Source organism: Geotrypetes seraphini, chromosome 1 (assembly GCF_902459505.1).
Source record: "Geotrypetes seraphini chromosome 1, aGeoSer1.1, whole genome shotgun sequence".
NCBI classification, from domain to species: domain Eukaryota; kingdom Metazoa; phylum Chordata; class Amphibia; order Gymnophiona; family Dermophiidae; genus Geotrypetes; species Geotrypetes seraphini.
The window spans coordinates 169,605,093-169,627,872 of NC_047084.1; the positions used below are offsets into that span (position 1 = coordinate 169,605,093).

At 40.4% G+C, this 22,780-nt stretch overlaps 1 protein-coding gene across 5 annotated transcripts in view; it reads left to right on the forward strand.

Annotated features, from left to right (window-relative positions):
* RAPGEF2 (Rap guanine nucleotide exchange factor 2) overlaps positions 1–22,780 on the forward strand; it is a 651,997-nt gene that overhangs the window by 474,279 nt on the left and 154,938 nt on the right. For all 5 annotated transcript variants that reach the window (XM_033941499.1, XM_033941509.1, XM_033941490.1 and 2 more), the window contains one exon: positions 10,522–10,653. In XM_033941499.1, coding sequence (XP_033797390.1) covers positions 10,522–10,653 — 132 coding nt within the window. The remainder of the gene's footprint in view (positions 1–10,521; positions 10,654–22,780) is intronic.

Genomic DNA, 22,780 nt, shown 5'->3' on the forward strand with positions numbered 1-22,780 from the left:
ATGCACTAAAGCCAGCAATCGTTGCTAAACCTGTTTTAACAGCTTTAGTGACAATCGTATTTGCGACCCGAAGCAGAAAATGGCTCACCACCTGGTTTTATCCATGATCGTTCATTCCCTGATACAACCATGCAAATAAGCTGATTAATATTAAAATGCCATGTAAACTAGTAGAACGATTGATGCTCTAACATGGCTTCCTGATGCACTAAAAAAGTGATCACTTTTAGAGATCTAAAAAAAAAGCGACTTGCCAAGACCAATTGCTTGCCTGTCTAACAATGGGCACACATGCTGTGCATATTACACATGCATAATATCTGTCCCATTAAAAGGAAAAAAGTCCCCCTAGTCCCCCTGCCGATGATGGCTCTCCTCACGAACCAGGCCCCCCCCCCCCCATGCCAGCATAAACAGTAGAAACCCAAATAGCAGCAATATTCCATGCTATCTATCCCAGGGTAAGTTTTTCAATCTGCTATGCACGATAGTGATTTCAGGCATTTGTGCTCCTTATTTCACTCTTACCTTCAGTTTAGAAGGTTAGTAAATTGAAGACCCCATCTCTTTAACAAATTCATAGGCAATTAGATCTCTTCATTCGGATTATTTCTTTATCCTTACTACTCTTTTGTGAACCACATAGAACTATTTGGTTATGCGGTCTAGAAATTGATTTATTGTATTGTAAACTTACGTACGCTAATTGCTGTTAGCACATCCGTCGGCAATGAGTTCCAGAGCTTAACTATTCTTTGAGTGAAAAAATATTTCCTCCTATCTGTTTTAAAGGTATTTCCATGTAACCCCCCTAGTCTTTGTAATTTTTGAGAGAGTAAAAAATTGATTCACTTTTACCTGTTCTACACCACACAAGATTTTGTAGTCCTCAATTATATCTCCCCTTAGCAGTCTCTGTTCCACACTGAAGAGCCCTAACCTTTTTAGCCTTTCCTCGTATGAGAGGAGTTCTATCCCATCATTTTGGTAGGTCTTTGAACTTTTTCTAATTCTGTTATATATTTTTAGAGATATAGCAGAATTTAACACAATACTTAAGATGAGGTTTTACCATGGAGCAATACAGAGGCCTTTTAATAATAATGGTCTTATTTGCCATCCCTTTTCTAATAATTTCTAGCATCTTGTTTGCTTTTTTGGCTGTCGCCACACATTGAGTGGAAGGTTTCAGCTTATTGTCTATTATGACATCTAGATCTTTTTCTTGGTTGCTGATTCCTAAGGAGGACCCTAGTATCTGGTAAATATGATTTGGATTATTCTTTCCAATGTGCATCACTTTGCATTTGTCCACATTAAATTTCATCTGCCATTTGAATGTCCAGTCTTCCAATTTCCCAAGGTCTTCCTCTGATTATTCACAGTCCACATGTGCATTAACAACTTTGAATAGTTTAATGTCATCTGCTAGTTTAATCACCTCACTTATCATTCCAATTTCCAGATAATTTATAATTTTTATGTTAAATAATACCTGTCCCAGTACAGATCCCTGAGGCACTCCACTATATAACCTCATTTAACTCGCTCTCTGTTGTCTGTCCAACCACCAATTAACCCATCATAGAACATTGCCTGCTATCCCATGACTCTTTAATTTTCTCAAGAGTCTCTCATGAGGAACTTTGGCTAAGGCTTTCTGAAAATCTAGATATACTATGTCAACTGGCTTACCTTTATCTACATGTATATTCACACCTTTGAAGAAATGAAGCAAGTTGATAATGCAAGACTTTTCTTGGCTGAACCCATGCTGACTAACCCTACATTTGTTTCAGTGTTACCTTTAAATCTTTAGCTGTTAGTAAAAGGAAGACATCATCAGCATAAAAGCAATAATGTATGAGGGTGAATCAAAAATTAAAGGCAATTGTTAAATTACACAATAACAGGAACAGATCTAGCGAAATGCAACATATCTACTCATTCATTGCCTGTAGATAGTTTGTCCATGCACAGTGCAGCGCTTGGCCTTTAGTTGTGTGGCAGCCACGAGGTAAGAAACATGGGTGCTTCATTATTGCACCATCGAAGAACAATGTGTAGTACTGCGCTTTCTTTGAGCAGAGGGAGTGAAACCTGTGGAAATTTACCATCGGATACAGTATGGACATAGTATCATGAATCAATGAAAGATTTAAGAGTGGGTAAAAAGGTTTAAAGTAAGAAGAACATATATAACCAACGAAGGTCAACATCACGCACACAAGATCACATTGACAGGATGGATGCCTTGATTAGAGAAGACTAGCAGTTTCTCAATTAGTTGCAAATTTGGATAGCGGTTATGATCTGCATTTTTCATAAAGCATGATGACTTGAGATACAGGAAAATCTGTGCACGATGGGTTTCCAAACAGCTTACTGATGTACACAAGCAATAGCATGTGGAGGTTGCAACCTAATTACTGAGACGGTATGAAGAAGATCCAAATACTTTGGAGAGAATTGTTACCAGCAATGAGACATGGGTGCATCACTGTGACCTGGCGAGCAAAACACAAAGCATGATGAAGTAAAGGAAGCGGTGCTTACTTGGCTTTGGAAGAAGCCAAAAAACTTCTCTATAGGAATGTAGAAGCTAGTTGAACAATACAACAAATGTGTCGTCTTGCATGGGGACTATGTGGAAAAGTGATATGTTGAATTGCTCACAGCTACTTCTATTAAAGCTGTTAAATATATTTTGCATTTACTTTTTTATTTACCCTCATTTGTCTAATGTGCTTTGTCAGTTATCTAAAGCAGTGATTCCCAACCCTGTCCTGGAGGAACACCAGGCCAATCGGGTTTTCAGGCTAGCCCTAATGAATATGCATGAGAGAGATTTGCATATGATGGAAGTGATAGGCATGCAAATTTGCTTCATGCATATTCATTAGGGCTAGCCTGAAAACCCAATTGGCCTGGTGTTCCTCCAGGACAGGGTTGGGAATCACTGATCTAAAGCATTGGTCCCTAACCCTGTCCTGGAGGACCACCAGGCCAATCAGGTTTTCTGGATAGCCCTAATGATTATGCATGGAGCAGATTTGCATACCTGTCACTTCTATTATATGCAAATCTCTCATGCATATTCATTAGGGCTAGCCTGAAAACTCGATTGGCCGGGTGGTCCTCCAGGACAGGGTTGGGGACCACTGATCTAAAGGACATAGATAAACATTGAATAGTACTGCCTATAAGGTAGACCCTTGGATGACCTTATATTGTTGGTCCAAATAATAGTATTGCATCCTACAAAGATTCCAGTTTTGTCATCATTTGGAATTGTGGCTATTTAGTAATGACTTCTAGAGGCTGCAGAGGTCTGACTTTGTTAGTAATAATGATAAAAAAATGTATTTATAAGCTGCAATACCTTAACAGTTTAGAGCGGTTTACATTAAGAGAGTCTGCCAAACGCAGAGAAAAATCATACAAAACATGTTCCATACATTACTGATAATTCTTAAACAAATTTGTCAAATAAGTAAATCTTCAGAGATTTTCTAACCCCCTCTTCTATTAAACGGCATGCAGAGAGCCATGCTGAATGGCCCGCGCTGCTCCCGATGCTCATGGGAACTCAATGAGCGTCGGGAGCAGCGCGGGCCATTCAGCGCGGCTTCCCACGCTAAAACTTCTAGCGCAGTTTAGTAGAAGAGGGGGTAAATGTTTGATAAGACATTGAATTCAGGAGCATATCACTTATGATTTTGCTCCAATACCAGCCTGATAAGATAAAGTTTTACCTAAGAATCTTTTAGATATACATCCTTTTAACGTTGGGAATGAAAACGGAGAATTTCTCTGTAACAGTCAAGAATTTATTGAAAAAACAAAATGACTGGGAAAATAAGTGGGTTCAAGACCTATCAATATCTTGTAGCATAAAACATACACATTTAAATATAACCATGGCCTCGACTGATAACCAATGTAATTTCCTATAATATGGAGTAATACGATCGGACTTTTTCAAATCAAATATCAAATGAACAGCTGTGTTTTGAATAATCCGTAACCTCCTTAAGGTCTTTTTATAAGATCCTAAATAAATGATATTACAGTAATCTAATATGCTCAGTATGAAAGATTGAACCAATAATCTAAAAGATGAGAAATCAAAATATGATGTCAGAGAGTGTAATAACGTTTTTTTAACTAAAATGTCAGTATGAGCTTTGAAAGTTAAAGATCGATCTAAAGTAATACCTACGATTTTTATCGTAGGGTTAATAGTTTAATTTCTTCCATTCAGCGTTGGAGAAGTCTCCATTTTATTGGATGGACTTGCCAGGAAAACATTAGTTTTTTCTGAATTTAGTTTGTTTGAATGTAGTGGCATATCGGCTTAAAGCACCTCTTTAAGCTCTTTTCATAAACTGTAGTGAAGTAAAATAAGATAGTTAGACCTATGGGGTTACATTCTAGTTAGTGGTGCATTTTGAGAGTTCCATCATCACTCATGTCACTTTGAGTTAACATCTGTTTCACATTGCAGTTGAGTAGTCACTCTACATCTTGCCTATACACAAAATCAATAGAAATTAGTTTTTTAATCTGTAATTACATGTATTGACTTCTGCTTTTAAATCACTGAACCATAGAAGCAATGCCTCCCTTGGTTAGTAAATGAATTAAGAGGCTAGGGCTAGTATAATGAAGTTTCATCATACCTATATTTCTTTTTCAGCATCAGATTGCCACTTAAATGTGCTTCATTACATTTTCTTCTATGTTATTGATTTCTAGTTAATTTATTTTTATTTTACTTCTAATATGAATGGGTATGTTATAGCTTTCGTATGTTAAAGCATTTTAAATACAGAACACATTTGGATAATACATTTCTTATTTGATGTTTTAAGTAAGATTATATATAGCTAAAATTTAATGAACTGATTTTATATTGTCCCTTATCAGAACAAAAGATAATCCAATGAGTTGGCGTGATTGTCAGAAGCAGTGCAAGAAACTCAGGTTCAGTGTTAATACATGGCTTTTGCTATTTGAACTAACAGGGACTTGGAATGTTGTGAATCATTCAGTTTGTCCAAAAGAAGGGCATGCCATCCATTGCACCCACTGAGGGGGTATTTTCCATATGGCTCTTCCTGCACATAAAGCCATTTTACATTCTGCAATGGGCTTTTATAGAATTGTTTGACTACATAGGCAGGTGTAAGTATTTCTGAGGCTTAGAATGGTTGGAACAAAAATGGAGTTGGAATGTACAGATGTAAATTTGTGTATCAATATTTGTATAGTATTGGAGCTGGAGCTTAGAGCCTGTTTTATGAAGGTGCATAGATGCCCATGTTCCCTTTTATATAATAAAAAAAATCAAAATAGTGGAAGTGCTCCTGATGCAATCAAAAAAATAAGTAAGTGCCAAACCCTCAAGAAAATATTTTGGGGCTGATTCTCCAAACGGCGTCTCATTTGTAGACAGCAGTAGACATCCTACCAGCCAAGACAAACGGGACCACCTTTAAAAAAAAAAAAAATGTGCGAGGATGGACGCCTACATTTAAGGTGTGTGTAGTGCTTCTACGAAGACGCGTAGGGATACTTAAGCATGTCCAAGGTAGGGCCTGGGTGTGGTTTTGCCCGGAAGCGACCTTGGGCAGGCTTAAGCAGCGGTATGTATCTCTGTAGACGGGAGGCAGATACCTGAAATGTAGGCCTGCAAAATGCTGGCCTTCATTTTCTAGTGTTGAAAGTTAGACACCGCTTGCCATCAGCTGATTGAAGCATGGGAATCCCCGAAACCGTGGCTTTGAGGAGTCTTGCCAGCTCAGCTGATCGTGGAATATTCCCCTGCTGCGATCAGTTCAGCCGGATGCGGCAGACAGAAGATCACCCCCTCCCCCCCCCCCCCCCCCCCGAGATGGACAGGATCCACACATTCAAGGAGTGCAGATAGGAAACCATTGCTTTAAATTGGCCATTTTTGCAGATGACATATTGGTTCATATCGCAGCTCCCCAACAGTCACTGGGGGCTCTACTAGAGAATATTGCAAAGTATAATTATTTTGCAGGTTTCCTGTTGAATCTCAGCAAATTGGAGGCTTTACTGTAATCAGCATCTTTGAGGCAATTGTGGGGTTCTTCTTTTCCGCTGCGCTGGGCGACTGATTCTTTTTTATATCTAGGTATACAGCTCACAGCCTCAGGGTTCATGCTTTATTTCACTAATGTCACCCAGTTAATGCAACATACAAAGGTCCAGCTGGATAGCTGGAGAGATCTGCCTTTGATGCTCCTGGGTAGAATAGCACGATTAAAATTTTTACAATGGTTATACTTTTGGTTTAAAAAAAAAAAAACACACCCATATAGAACGAGCTACAATAAATATAAAAAATACATAAAATTTCATAATCGCCCATCAATATTCCTCCCCCTCTCCAATTAAATGAACTAACTCATAGGAAAATAGCAATTTAACCAGCCAGAAACAGCTTCTGACTGGTTAAATTGCTTGTTTGGAGCTAATTGGTCTTATTCAATGATACTTAACCAGTTAGTGCTGCTGAAAAGGTCCAGGTATCTCCTAACATGAAGCTGGCTATTTTGGGGGTGTTCCAGGGGTGGTGTCAGCACTTGGCTGGTTAAGTACTGATATTCAGCACTTAACCATGATCTTGAATTTCACCCTGCTTTCAATCAGGAGCCAGTGTAACTCTTTCATTAATGGGGTAGCACTTGTCTACTTTGGTTTTCCCATCAGAAATCTAGCTTCTGCGTTTTGTACTATTTGGATCTGTCTGATCATGTACTTTGGAAAACCCAGCAGGATTGCATTGCAGTAGTCAAAAATTGAGATTATCAGGGATATCACTGCATTGGACATTGCTTGATGGGTTAGTTAGGGTTTTAGTCCTCTGACCCAGTAGAGTTTGCTATAAGCGTTTTTCACGATGTGTTGGATGTGTATTGTCATGTCCAGGTTTAGGTCTACACAGGCTTAATTTTAATAAAGATTTGTGTTTAAGAGAAAATATTAATCATTGAAATCCAAAGGTTCTCAAAAACTTTCACATAATTATCAGCATATAATGTCCTTCAAGATCAATTTTTAAACAACCTTCTTCAGAGCCTCAGCACCCCCACTCCACCGCTCAATAAACTTTCCTTGCAGCAAGCTTTACGGGGTTAATCCTCATCAGCTAATGGGCAGACTGGATGGACCATTCAGTTCTTTATCGACTGTCATTTACTATGTAACAGATGCGTATATTTTCACTTTTGTCATGCCAGGTCAACTATTAGACCGAGGGTGTTCCTTTCTCATCAGCTTGGGCAATGTTTTTTATGTAACTTAAGTACTTTGAGGAGAGTGTGGCACAGTGGTTAAAGCTACAGCCTTGCACCCTGAGGTTGTGGGTTCAAACCCAGGCTGCTCCTTGTGACCCTGGGCAAGTCACTTAAACCCTCATTGTCCCAGGTACATTAGATCATTGGTGAGCCCACTGGGACAGACAGCGAAAAATGCTTGACTACTTGAATAAATTCATATAAACTGTAATGAGTTCCCTTGGGAGAACGGTATAGATTAGATAAATAAATAAATAAAATACTTTAATATTTATACCGAACAGCAAGTCTTTTTATAAATATTTTATTTATAGAATTCTGCAAATATTTTCAAGTCAATTCTTGGTAATGAAAAAGTTCCTTACTTAGAAAAATCTAATACAGCAATAATCAAGGCAATTTAAAACATGAACAACAAGTCTTTATAACCCCTGAAGTAGGCAGAGATGCTGAAACATGGCCCATGTCGGGTCCATCATTAAAGTAGAATAACTCAGAACTTGAAAGCCCTTAGTGCTTCTGTTTTACTGCAGTTTTATGGACATTGCCAGATATAAGACTGGAGGCCCTGTGAATCAGTCTCTCAAGTGGGAGGTTTTTTATTTTTTTTTAAATTTAATTATTTATATTCTGCATGTCATACAATTCTATGTGGATTACAAATTATTCAGGTACTCAAACATTTTTCCCTATCTGTCCCAGCGGGCTCACACTCTATCTAATGTTCCTGGGGCACTGGGGGATTAAGTAACTTGTCCAGGGTCTCAAGAAACAGTACGGTATTTGAACCCACAACCCCAGGGTAGAAAGGCACAAACTCATACTTCTGACTGCTAAATGACACTTGTTAAGTGCTGTTAAATTTAACATAACAGAGAGCATGTGATTTTGTAGATTGCATTTGGCCACAAATCTTAAACCAGTACATTTATCCTCATAAACTCAGGGATGTAGAGACTCATGCACATAATTTGTTTATTGGGAATTGACAGTCATACCACAATGCTTTAGTACCTAAGTTGAATGCCTTTCATAGTTTCTCTAGCAGTGATTAGATAGATCACAAAACATTGGTCTGCTGGAAAATGTCAGGGTTAGAGTTAGACTATCAACATAACAATAGCTGCAGTATTGGTCTTTTTGTCAGAAAATGCTGCATCTAACTGCTATCACTTTGCTTTCCTTATATATAATGAAAGGCCTTGAAATTTGCATGCTGAATAATTTTACAAGTAATAATTTGTGAAAATAAGGCCTGTTATTGTTTAGAACAGGGGTGTCCAACCTGCGGCCCAGTGAAGTATTTTGTGCGGCCCTGGTCGAGGGCGATGCAGTGTTTTACTCTGCTGCCCCTGGGTGTTTACCGTCTTGCCGGCTTCCTCCTCTGTCTTGCTGCAGTGTTTGTACAGCCCCAGAAACAATTTTTTAGGCCAATGCGTCCCAGGGAAGCCAAAAGGTTGGACACCCCTGGTTTAGAACATTGTAAATGATGGCAGATAAGCATCCTGTGTGCTCAACAGTTACGCATATTATTAATTCATGATCAAATTGGCTTTCTATGACATTGTCATAGACCATAGAAGTCTGACCGACACTGGCCTCAGGTTACAACTACTGTCGTCAGTCACTCCAGCCTATCCAAATCATCTTGTTATTTGCGGGACATAGACTGTAAAGTCTGCACAATTGTGCTCTGAGGCTGATTAAATTAAATTTATCAATGCATAATTTGTGTTTAGTGCCTGTGACAATTATGACCATGTGATAAAAATACTTGAACTGAACCTTCATGTGTTAAGTGATGCGTGTTTTGTAATTTGCCCTGAAGAGTTTAGATTGGTATAGAGCAGTGGTTTCAAACTCGCGGCCTGGGGGCCACATGCAGCCTGCCAGGTATTATTTTGAGGCCCTCAGTATGTTTATCATAGTCACAAACATAGTAACATAGTAGATGATGGCAGATAAAGACCCGAATGGTCCATCCAGTCTGCCCAACCTGATTCAATTTTAATTTTTTTTCTTCTTAGCTATTTCTGGGCAAGAATCCAAAGCTTTACCCGGTACTGTGCTTGGGTTCCAACTGCCGAAATCTCTGTTAAGACTTACTCCAGCCCATCTACACCCTCCCAGCCATTGAAGCCCTCCCCAGCCCATCCTCCACCAAACGGCCATACACAGACACAGACCGTGCAAGTTTGCCCAGTACTGGCCTAGTTCAATATTTAATATTATTTTCTGATTCTAAATCTTCCGTGTTCATCCCACGCTTCTTTGAACTCAGTCACAGTTTTACTCTCCACCACCTCTCTCGGGAGCGCATTCCAGGCATCCACTACCCTCTCCGTAAAGTAGAATTTCCTAACATTGCCCCTGAATCTACCACCCCTCAACCTCAAATTATGTCCTCTGGTTTTACCATTTTCCTTTCTCTGGAAAAGATTTTGTTCTACGTTAATACTCTTCAAGTATTTGAACGTCTGAATCATATCTCCCCTGTCTCTCCTTTCCTCTAGGGTATACATATTCAGGGCTTCCAGTCTCTCCTCATACATCTTCTGGCGCAAGCCTCCTATCATTTTCGTCGCCCTCCTCTGGACCGCCTCAAGTCTTACGTCCTTTGCCAGATACGGTCTCCAAAACTGAACACAATACTCCAAGTGGGGCCTCACCAATGACCTCTACAGGGGCATCAACACCTTCTTCCTTCTACTGACTACGCCTCTCTTTATACAGCCCAGCATCCTTCTGGCAGCAGCCACTGCCTTGTCACACTGTTTTTTCGCCTTTAGATCTTCGGACACTATAACCCCAAGGTCCCTCTCCCCGTCCGTGCATATCAGCTTCTCTCCTCCCAGCATATACGGTTCCTTCCAAAAGTAAAATAAAACAGTTTCTTGGTCATATGTCTCTTTAGCTATAAATTACAATATTATTATTAAGACTTAGCTAAAAGGAAAGATTTATAAAGTATAAAGAGTTTTTCCTCATGCAAAATTGTCATTTTTTAATAAGACATTAACTATTTTTTCTGAGGCCCTCCAAGTACCTACAAATCCAAAATGTAGCCCTGCAAAGGGTTTGAGTTTGAGACCACTGGTATAGAGGAACATTAGATTTTATTTATAGGTAATCAAACCATGATTCTAGCTCTAATATATTTTTTGTGTTCTTTTGAATTCTTTTCTCCCTGTAGCTTCCTGCAGATTTTACAAAATTGCACCTTACAGATAGTCTCCATCCACAGGTGACCCATGTTTCATCCAGTCATTCGGGATGTAGTATCACCAGCGATTCTGGAAGCAGTAGTCTTTCTGATATCTACCAGGTAAGAGGATTTACCTATTTTCATTTATTTCCCTTATTTCTAGTCATAATTCCTTACTAGAAGCTCTTCAAATTTTGTTTCTACTTTTTTGTAACCTGCATAGATTATAGAGATAATTAGGGATAAAAGTGTGATAAGTAAAAACTCAAGCATCTCACACATTTTTGGTTATTCTCATGGCTATGATGCGAAAAATGATTAATTGCTTTCTGCCATGATGAAATATGATGCAATAGTACTTGGAGTTATAGAGTACTTCAATATATATCTCCAAGACTGTCATAAAAGGTTTATTTTGTATTGTCTATTTACTAATTTAATAGTGAAAAGAAGAGTGGCAATTTCTGGTCTACCATGTCTATATGAAATATATTTCCTATACCGTGTTTTTATTTGGGACCAGAAAAGTCTGTTGTTTTTTGTCAAGGATAAATCAAGGTCTGTTATTTCTCTTAGGGTCAGGTGTTTCTTTTATCGATTCTAGACAAGTACTACAAATATGTTTCATTCCATCCATCTTATTGAAATGATTGGGGTTTTAAACATTGAGACTGACTTAAATTACTTTTCCTAGCATCACCTCCACTTTTCTACACAATTGGGTGTCATCATCTCCTAGCAGCAGATGGAGGTACAGAAAAAAAACCCCTGAATTACCAGTGACCTCTCTCATATTAGCTGGTGGTGTTCCCTGATAGGATCCAGTATATTTTTTCTAGCTTAGCAGATGCTAAGGTGTGTTGTCTGGTGCTCCTGTCCCTGGTCTGGCTCCCTGCTCTGCTGGTGATCGCTGCACAGTAGTGCTGCCCGATTCAGGAAAAAAAATTTTGATTAGATTCAGCCTATTGAATCAATTTTTCGATTCGATTTGATTTTCCTGCCCAATTGGGTGTTTTTTTCCAAATATCCTGGTGGGTTTATTTTATAGCCTCTTCACCACCTTTGCCCTCTCCTACCCACACTGGTCCTGTGGTATAAACAAAAAATACTTTTCCTCTCTCTATTAAATCCTAACTCACATTTGCTGTCCAACACCAGTTCTGGAAGGATACACATTTCAAATCTGACATATTGTAATCACAAAACAGAAAATAAAATTATTTTTCCTACCTTTTGTTATCTGGTCATTTTTCAAATCTTGTTGGTCCCATGTTAGTCTGGTTGTCTTCTGATCGGGCTCTCCTTCTTGCTCCGTGCTAACCATCCATCTTCCATCTCTGTCTTCCCCTTCTGTTTCCCTTTCCTTCCCCGGAGGTCTGGCATCTTTCCTTTTTTTTTTCATTTCTATCCCCCCGCAGCTGAAGTGATGAACCCCACCATCCACAGATCCACCATCTCTCCTTTTCTCATCTTCCCTTTCATCCAGCATCTCTCTTCTGTGTCCCTGTCCCTATTCTTCTCTCCAGTACTGTACCCCTTGTGTCCCTGTTCCTATGCTCCCTCCATGCCCAGCATCTTATCTCTCCCCATATCCAGCTTCTTCTTTCTCTCTTCCTTACCTCCTGTATCCCCTTCCCCAGGTACAGGCTTTCTCCTACTATCTCTCCTGCCATCCTGCACCTGCCCACCTACTTTGGAGCAGTATCTGTCCCTCTTGTACCCTTCCCCTTGTGGTCTTGCATTTCTCTCTCCCTCTCTCCATTAGTCCAGCACTTCTCCTCTGCTTTCCTTCCCCTCTTTTTGGTTTGATCTCTCTCTTCCCTTCACTTCACCCCATTTCTGGCATCTTCCTTCCTCCTCCTCCCTCTGCATAGGTCTGCCTTTCTGCCCTGAAGGCCTGCTCCCCACCGCGAAGACCTGTTCCCCCACGAAGACACTTCTCTCGTCCTCCCCACCGCAAAGGCCTGCTCCCTCCACGAATGCCTGCTCCCCCCGCCGCGAAGGCACTCTTTTCCTCTTTCTGCTGCGAATGCCAGCTTCCCCCCAGGAAGGCCTGCTCCTTTCCCCTCCACGAATCCCAGCTCCCCCCATGAAGGCCTGCTCCCCCCCCCGCCGCGAAGGCACTCTTTTACTCCTCTCTGCCGCGAATGCCAGCTCCCACCCACCGCGAAAGCACTCTTTTCTGCCGCGAACAAACGCCTGCTCCCCCCGCAGCCTGCACCTTCCCCACGCTTACCTCCTTAACGCTAATAGGGCAGCCTACAGACTCGCTGGTGTTATAGCGATCCCTGCAGCTGCCCATGGTCCTCAGCAGCATGTTCTCTCTGCCGCGATCCTGCCCCTGATGTCAGAGCAGGAGCAGGATCGCGGCAGAGAGAATGTGCCGCTGAGGACCATGGGAAGCTGCAGGGATCGCTATAACACCAGCGAGTCTGCAGGCTGCCCTATTAGCCTAAAGGAGGTAAGAGCGGGTAAGCTGGGGGAGGCCTTTCTGACTGACCATCCCCCCTCAAGCAGGAGCAGCAGCGGATGGCCAGCAAGAGGCAGCGCTGCAGCTCCTGCTTTAGGAAGGCATGGGGGGAAGGGTCAGCCATTGAATCGGGAGGCCATTTTTTTTTTTAATTGAATCGATTCGAATCATGACTCGGGCAGCACTACTGCACAGGTTGGTAGCCTAAGAGCCACTCCAAGGTTATCCAGTCTCCAAACCAGACCTGGATGAGTGTGGAGCTTGGCTTCGCTGACACCAGTCTCACTTGTTAGAATCTACTGGGAGAGGCTTGTGACTAGGTCCCTCAGGACCCTGTTCAAAGGGTGCAAGTCTCCATCACCCATCCCTCTTTGTCCACTTAGCCTCTTTGGATATCCCAACCACAGGCTCCCCTGCCAGTACTGGTCATTTAAGAAAAAAATCCTAATTGGTTTATTCATGGTTGCAGGGAATAAAACTTTTGCAGACAAAACAAACAAACCAAAGAGTGCAGTTTGAGAGAGTAGGGGGGTCGGCAAAAACTACACAGATAAGCAATACAGGAATCCCACAAAATCAAAACACACACACCAAAAGTGGGAGCAGGCAAGATGTCTTCTAGCAAGGGACCTTTATTAAAATTCACTCAATCAAAATCGCTCAACAGTATATTCGTTTCAGCACACAAAAGGTGCTTTCCTCAGGAATCTAAAAACAATAAAAATACATAGTCATCCCCCCCCAAAAAAACCCCGAAAAAAACCAACGTGAATAATGAATGAATACAAAACAATTAAAATGAAAAAGACACTACCAAGAAAAGGACACCATCATGAAAAAAATGCTTGTGTCAAAATAGAGAACTAAAGGAATGCTACTTAAACAGTAGTCCTGTACTGATCAACACCATTATTGAATTGAAATGGTATAAAACACTCTTCTTTGCTACAAATCATTAGTGAAGTCCCATTGGAGCATTGTGTTCAATTCTGGAGGCCATATCTCACCAAGGACATTTCAAGGGAAGGCAATAAAAATGATATGGGGCTTGTGCCACAAAATGAAGAGATGTGAAGACTTCAATATGTACACTCTAGAGGAAAGGAGGGATGGAGGAATGTAATTCAGAAATTTAAATACTTAAAAAGTGATTAATATGCAAACAAATCTTTTTCAAAGATGGGAAAGTGGAAGAACTAGAGGTCATGAGTTGAGGATGCAGGTTGGGAGGTATAGGAGCAATATCTGGAAATAGTTTTTCACAGAAAAGGTGGTAGATGCCTAGAATGTTGTCCCTTGGGAGGTTGTGACATCACCACTGGTGATGTAATTCAAAAATGTGTGGGATAAGCACAGAAGAAGGTTGAAATTTGATTTTAAGCCAAACTTAAATGACTTTATAAGTGGAATGAGCTTTGATGGTAACTTCAGAGGTTGGGAAGTAAGACCTCTATCATATGCAAGGGACCTGGGGAGAGGAAGAAGCGATATGGATTGCTCTGAAAAGAGAAGATGGAACTTCTATCTACGTGGGTGTAGTCTACAGACCTCCGACTCAATCGCAGAAAATTGATAAGGATCTGATTGTGGATATCCAAAAGATTGGAAGGAAAGAGGAGGTTCTGCTGTTGGGAGATTTCAACCTGCCGGATGCGGACTGGAATGTTCCGTCTGCGGAATCGGAAAGAAGTAGGGAGATTGTGGATGCCTTTCAAGAGGCTCTGCTCAGACAAATGGTGACGGAACCCACAAGGGAAAAAGCGATATTGGATCTGGTCCTCACAAATGGAGAGAGTATCTCTAATGTTCGAGTGGGTGCTCACCTGGGTAGTAGCGATCATCAAACGGTTTGGTTTGATATAACGGCTAAAGTGGAGAGCGGCCGCACGATACTTAAAGTCCTAGATTTCAAACGTACGGACTTTAATGCAATGGGAAAGTACCTGAAGAAAGAGCTGTTAGGATGGGAGGACATAAGAGAAGTGGAAAGACAGTGGTCTAAGCTGAAAGGAGTGATAAAAATGGCTACGGACCTTTATGTGAAGAAAATCAATAAAAACAAAAGAAAAAGGAAGCCGATATGGTTCTCCAACCTAGTGGCTGAGAAAATAAAGGCGAAAGAGTTGGCGTTCATGAAATATAAAAAAACCCAAGAAGAGGAGAGCAGAAAGGACTACAGGGTGAAACTGAAAGAAGCCAAGAGAGAGATACGTTTGGCGAAGGCACAGGCGGAAGAACAAATGGCTAAAAATGTAAAAAAGGGAGATAAAAATTTTTTCAGATATATTAGTGAAAGGAGGAAGATAAAAAATGGAATTGCTAGGCTAAAAGATGCTGGGAACAAATATGTGGAGAGTGATGAGGAGAAAGCAAATGTGCTAAACAAATACTTCTGTTCTGTGTTCACAGAAGAAAATCCTGGAGAAGGACCGAGATTGTCCGGCAAAGTTACACGAGAAAATGGAGTAGATTCTGCGCCGTTCACGGAGGAGGGTGTTTATGAGCAACTTGAAAAACTGAAGGTGGACAAAGCGATGGGACCAGACGGATCCATCCCAGGATACTAAGGGAACTCAGAGAGGTTCTGGCGAGTCCTATTAAAGACTTGTTCAACAAATCTCTGGAGACGGGAGTGATTCCTGGGGATTGGAGGAGAGCGGATGTGGTCCCTATTCATAAAAGTGGTCACAGAGATGAAGCAGGAAACTACAGGCCGGTGAGCCTCACTTCAGTTGTTGGAAAAATAATGGAAGTGTTGCTGAAAGAAAGGATAGTGTATTTCCTTGAATCTAATGGGTTACAGGATCCGAGGCAACATGGCTTTACAAAAGGTAAATCGTGCCAAACGAACCTGATTGAATTTTTTGATTGGGTGACCAGAGAGCTGGATCGAGGACATATGCTAGATGTAATTTATTTGGATTTCAGCAAAGCCTTTGATACAGTTCCTCATAGGAGGCTGTTGAACAAACTTGAAGGGCTGAAGTTAGGACCCAAAGTGGTGAACTGGGTCAGAAACTGGCTGTCGGACAGACGCCAGAGGGTGGTGGTTAATGGAAGTCGCTCGAAGGAAGGAAAGGTGACTAGTGGAGTCCCTCAGGGTTCGGTGCTGGGGCCAATCCTGTTCAATATGTATGTAAGTGACATTGCTGAAGGGTTAGAAGGAAAAGTGTGCCTTTTTGCAGATGATACCAAGATTTGTAACAGAGTAGACACCGAAGAGGGAGTGGAAAATATGAAAAAGGATCTGCAAAAGTTAGAGGAATGGTCAAATGCCTGGCAACTAAAATTCAATGCAAAGAAATGCAGAGTAATGCATTTGGGGATTAATAATAGGAAGGAACCGTATATGCTGGGAGGAGAGAAGCTGATATGCACGGACGGGGAGAGGGACCTTGGGGTGATAGTGTCCGAAGATCTAAAGGCGAAAAAACAGTGTGACAAGGCAGTGGCTGCTGCCAGAAGGATTCTGGGCTGTATAAAGAGAGGCGTAGTCAGTAGAAGAAAGAAGGTGTTGATGCCCCTGTACAGGTCATTGGTGAGGCCCCACTTGGAGTATTGTGTTCAGTTTTGGAGACCGTATCTGGCGAAAGACGTAAGAAGACTTGAGGCGGTCCAGAGGAGGGCGACGAAAATGATAGGAGGCTTGTACCAGAAGACATATGAGGAGAGACTGGAAGCCCTGAATATGTATACCCTAGAGGAAAGGAGAGACAGGGGAGATATGATTCAGACGTTCAAATACTTGAAGGGTATTAACGTAGAACAAAATCTTTTCCAGAGAAAGGAAAATGGTAAAACCAGAGGACATAAATTGAGGTTGAGGGGTGGTAGATTCAGGGGCAATGTTAGGAAATTCTACTTTACGGAGAGGGTGGTGGATGCCTGGAATGCGCTCCCGAGAGAGGTGGTGGAAAGTAAAACTGTGACTGAGTTCAAAGAAGCGTGGGATGAACACAGAAGATTTAGAATCAGAAAATAATATTAAAGTTTGAACTAGGCCAGTTACTGGGCAGACTTGTACGGTCTGTGTCTGTGTATGGCCGTTTGAAGGAGGATGGGCAGGGGAGGGCTTCAATGGCTGGGAGGGTGTAGATGGGCTGGAGTAAGTCTTAACAGAGATTTCGGCAGTTGGAACCCAAGCACAGTACCGGGTAAAGCTTTGGATTCTCGCCCAGAAATAGCTAAGAAGAAAAAAAAATAATAATAAAATTTAAATTGAATCAGGTTGGGCAGACTGGATGGACCATTCGGGTCTTTATCTGCCGTCATCTACTATGTTTATGTTATATCCCTCAGCTATCTCTTCTCCAAACTTAAGAAACTTCTGAGAATCATTCCATCACTATAATCATTTTGGTCATTATTCTCCATTTCTTTTCTAATTCTGCTATGCCTTTTTTTTTGAGATACGGCAACCAGAACTGCTCACAGTATTCCCAGTCCAATTGCTTATGACTTCAGGAGTTTAGCAACTCAATCTCCAAGACTGCATCAAATATGATAGCTAAAATGTAGGTCTCTTGTCACTTAAAAAAAATTGGGGGATTTATTTTCTTTAATTTTTAATATTAAGATAACTGGAGGTTCTAGTCAAAAATATGATCAAATGTATCTTATGCTGTTTCTGCTCAAAGAATCCATAGTGTCTCTACGCCTCTCATTTCACAGTAAGAGAAGCCCAGCTATGGACAGTAACAGTAGTCAGATTTAAACTACAACATGAAACAGTATTTTTAGAGCATTTTCTACTGATTAAGAGCTTTGTAGTAAAATTATTGACCCATGTTACTAAGCTGTGGAGCAACTACTTACCTATCCCTGTTCATTTTCCTCTCTACTGTATACGGTATGTTAACAATAAGGACAACCCGCAATAGTTTCTTTAAAGATAGTAGATTATTTAGAAGAGCAACATAAATAATAAAGCATGAAACAAATTCTTAGAAATAATTCCACTACAAATCATATTACTGTTAGTTATATCCTAAATAAGCAAAACCAAATTATTAAATATTCTCTTCAAATATAATCAGAGGACCAACTTCACAGAACAAATATATTTATCTATTTAACCCTTGTTCTCTGGGAGTATATACAAATAAAGCCATGCAACCTTTTAATCACAGCTCTGAATCCAGGAACATTTCTGGTGGTTGGAATGCATCATCTTGCACCAGCTCCAGGTGATTGGTATTAGTCAGAGGTATAAATAAACAGAAAATACAATGTCTAGTAAAGTCTTTGCGTAACAGGCTTTCTACCAAGATTGGCAGCTCCAAATTAATGTCCTTTAATGTCCTGGGTAAATGCTAGTAGGAAAAGCAGTGGCAGGATGCCAAGCAATTGCAAATATCAAGCAACACAGAATACTTAGTTTGGCAGAATCATCCAATCTTTGTCTCTGCAAAGCAATTAATAAGTTTAAGTACTAGTGTTATTTATTCAGAGGATGGAAACAGGACCAATCAAGCACCGACTATCATGTAGCATCTGGGCACAATACGGTAGGAATCCAGTTTTCCAAAGATAATAGCTAGCTTCAGGAGAAAATCCTCAGGCTGTTTTTGAATCAGTACACAGGAGAAGAATAAATACAAACAGCCGAATGGAAAGCTGCTCTATTAAGTCCATAATGCTGTACAGGCAAATCATCCATGTTAGTTTGGTTCTGTAATGCACATAAAATGGTGGTCTAGGCTATGCCCTGCTCATAGCTGTACCCTTCTCCATTGCCAATTCCAGATTTTGTTCCTTTCATCTAGCTGCCCCCTATGCCTGGAATAAATTACCCAAGTTGTCCGCCAAGTCCCTTTCCTTACCTTGTTTAAAAGCAGACTGAAAACCCACCTTTTTGATTTAGCCTTCAATCCATAACCCTACTCCCCACTGCCCACCAACCCAGCCAGCAGATTAACTGTTCCCCTTAACTCTATCCATGACATCCTGTTTGTATGTCTTGTCTGTTTAGATTGTAAGCTCTTACGAGCAGAAACTGTCTTCTTTGTGACTGTATAGAGCTGCATGTGTCTGGTAGCATTATAGAAATAATTCATAGTAGTAGTACTGTGAAGAGTTTGTCTTTGGGAAGCAGAGTAGAGATTGTGATGTCATAATGCATCATTCCACCAATAAGAGCCAACCTTATCAGTGATGCCACAATGGCTTGATTGTCCTGTACTCCCCTCTGTCCACCAACCTAGCCAGCAGATTAACTGTTCCTCTTAACTGTATCCATGACATCATGTTTGTCTGTCTTGTCTGTTTAGATTGTAAGCTCTTTCAAGCAGAGACTGTCTTCTTTGTGTGACTGTGCAATGCTGCGTATGTCTGGTAGTGCTATAGAAATAATAGTAGCAGTATGCCCTTCTTGGCCATACAGCTAGGCCATGGAAAGTAAATTTTATAAACTATTTTCACACATAAAATACTGTTTAAGGTATATAAATGGACTATTTACAAAATTAGGTCATGCCTGATACCTATACCCACTGTATCATTTCCTCTACCATAATCTCCACAACCCTGAAATGTCCTGTCTAAATTAGATTGTAAGCTCTTCTGAGCAGGGACCGTCCTATCTATATTAAAATAAATAGCGCTGCATACGCCTTTCAGCGCTTTAGAAATAATAAATAGTAGTAGTAAAAGTATGCACAATGCAAGCTGGGTAGTAGTGCTACAGTAGGTGTGCTCATAGGAGAAGTTGGGGACAGAGTGTGGGTGGAGTCCAGATTTGTACATATATTTTATAAAATATGCACATAAGTACGACTTGACATTTACACCTAATCAAGAGCAAGTATAAAGTTCATGCCTTTAATCTAGGCACTGTCACTGCTTGATTTGTGCTAAAATATGCATTTTCCTTCTCATTTAACAAATTACCCTCATAGTGTATTATTCACTTGGGGGTCAATATTCAACATGATTTAACCAGCCAGAAATAGCTCCTAGTCAGTTAAATCTCTTCTTTGGGACTAACCAGTCATTTTCAGTGGCTCTTAACTGGTTAGCACTGCTGAAAATAATTTGGTTAGTGCCGAACTGAAACCCAGCTATTCTGGGGACAGAGCCAGCACTTAGCCAGTTAAGTGCTGATATTCAGAACTTAACTGACCAAGTTAACCACATAAATTAACTGACCAGATTAACCACATAAATTGGACCTCATAAGTCAGTCCTACTTTTATGGAGTGACATATAGTCGATTAAGTGCTGAATATTGCACTTAACTGGCTATGTCTTATCTGGCTCCACAAACCTGGAATTTCAGTGCTTATGCTTGGACGTGGCCCAGCATTATATTTCAAGATTTAGTGCTGGTGGCAGTCAGCAAAATTCTAATCGCCATTAGCTGAATATCGGACGCTTTTTATTTAAATCAAAACTGTATGAATATTCATCACATTTGCTGCCATTTTCCTTTCTTTTCCTCTTGTTATGACTGCAGCAATAAGTCATGCTAATTCAACAAAATAAAAAGAACAATAGGCATGTTTTAATTTCAATACAAAAAGAATAAACTAGGCAATTCAGTTATCTATCAAGGCATACAGTTTCACATAAAAAAATCTATACTTGTAAAAAAATCTATACATAAAAAGGAAATAAGTAATAGAAAAAGTGACAGGGTACCAAACATTTGGTATATAAAACATTGACTTAGATACATAAACGGGCTCATAACATAACATTTGTATACCATATTTCCCTTTAGATCTATGCAGTTTAACAAAAATAAAATACAGTGGAACCTCAGTTTGCAAGTAACGTGGTTTGCGAGTGTTTTGCAAGACGAGCAAAACACTCAGCAAACTTTTGGATCGCAAACTGAGCACCGCCCCGATAAATGAGCTCTCAGCTTTGGTGGCCCAGGGTGGGTACCTGCCTGAGGGTGCTGCAGCACTTTCAGCTTGGTGGCTTCCTTCCCTCAGGGTCCCCATGCGGCTGCCCTCCCACTTCGGCCGATGCCTCTGCCATCCACCAGCGCCTCCCGGCTTCCAATTCAAGCCGGCCGCCATTCTGCAGAAGCATGCGCAGGACCTCTCAACTCCCCAGTTAAGCCGGCCGCTGCCCCAACAACACGCTCATCACGTACAAGCACGCAGGACATCGTGTGGTCTTATTTTTATTTTTATTTTTTTTTTTAATTTAAAAATCAGACGAATTGCTGTAATCTGTATTGAAGTTGAGACAGGTTTTTATTTGTTTACTGCCAGATACACAATATTCCAGAATACTCAGGACAAAAGACTGAACCAATAGTCTAAACGATTTGTCATCAAAATATGATCTAATCAGTCTAAGTTTCCAAATCATAAAGAAGCAACTTGAGTAATCCTAGATAAATTCCTGTCCAAATAGATACCTAATATTTTGTTGGTGGATAGTATGGGATAAATGATCCCATTTAAGATCACACTATTTTCTTCACAGTTATGTGGAGAGGTCAGGAAAAGTTTAATCTTATCTGGATTTAACTTCAGTTTGAAATCACTCATCCGGTTATCAACTATTAGAATCACTGAAGATATGAACTGAGTGACTACAGATAACTATATAGTTGATTTCCTAGATTTGCCAATCTTGTCCCCAAAGATGCTAGATATATATTGAACAACAGTGGCGAAAGAGGGGGATCCGTGTAGAACACCACCATTAAGTCATACCTAAAAGAATGTATGGTGAAAGCCAGCATGCTCAGGGGGCAGAGTTTGGGTTACATATGATTTATGTGCCTGAGAACATAAGAGTTGCCATAGTAGATCAAACCAAGGGTCCATCTAGCCTAGTATATTTTCAACAGTGGCCAGTCCAGGTCACATGTTCCTGGCAAAATCCCAGAAAGCAAGATTCCATGCTGATTGACCCAGGGATAATTTGTGGCTTTTACAAGTTTACCTCAATGGATTTATCCAATCATTTTATAAGTCTAGCTACATTAGCAGCTTTTACCAATTGCCCCAGCAAAGAATTGCAGAGCTTAGCTATACATTGAGCAAGAAAATATTTTCTATTTGTTTTAAATGTTCCGCTATGTAACTTAATGGAGTGATTTCATATTTCAGAGCCAAAAAAGGATGCCTACTTTGCTTAAAAAGAACGAATGTGTAGTAAATTAATTTTAATGTTTTCTTTTTAATTAAATGTATCCTAAAGCTTATTATTTGTCATCGTTAGGTCTTCATAAGATTGGAACTTCCACAGAAAGGACCTTCTATTATGTATATTTTGTACAGTGCTGCATAAATCTACTAGTATTGTAGAAAATATAAGTAACAATATAACATAACAGATTTGGTTCACACTACTACCATGTTCAGTGATTTTTAGATTGTATATATATATATTGTCTTTGGCCCAGATTCACTAAAGATAGTGACTCAATCACTGTTGGCCAATTCACTGGCCAATTTTCAAATAGCAATTGATTCACTGTTGCATGCAAATGATTTGCACGCAAACTTACAGACTCAATCGTTCAATGAGCGATTTAGTGAGGGCAGATCCCTGACAGTAGTAATAGGTCTACAGCAGTCAGGTTTTAGGATTGTAAAACCCGATGCAAACAGACAAGCAAATGTTAGTGAATCAATCACTTGGCTATTTTGCATGGAGTTTTACAAATTTGCTTGGCTGGATCAGAAAATGGGCGATCAAGGGAGGTTTAGCAACAATCGCTGACTTTACTGAATTGGGGCCTTTGTCTCTTGAAGCAGCCATTAAGGGAAACAGAAAGGAGTGGTGTTGAGAATCTCGTAATAAGATTGATAT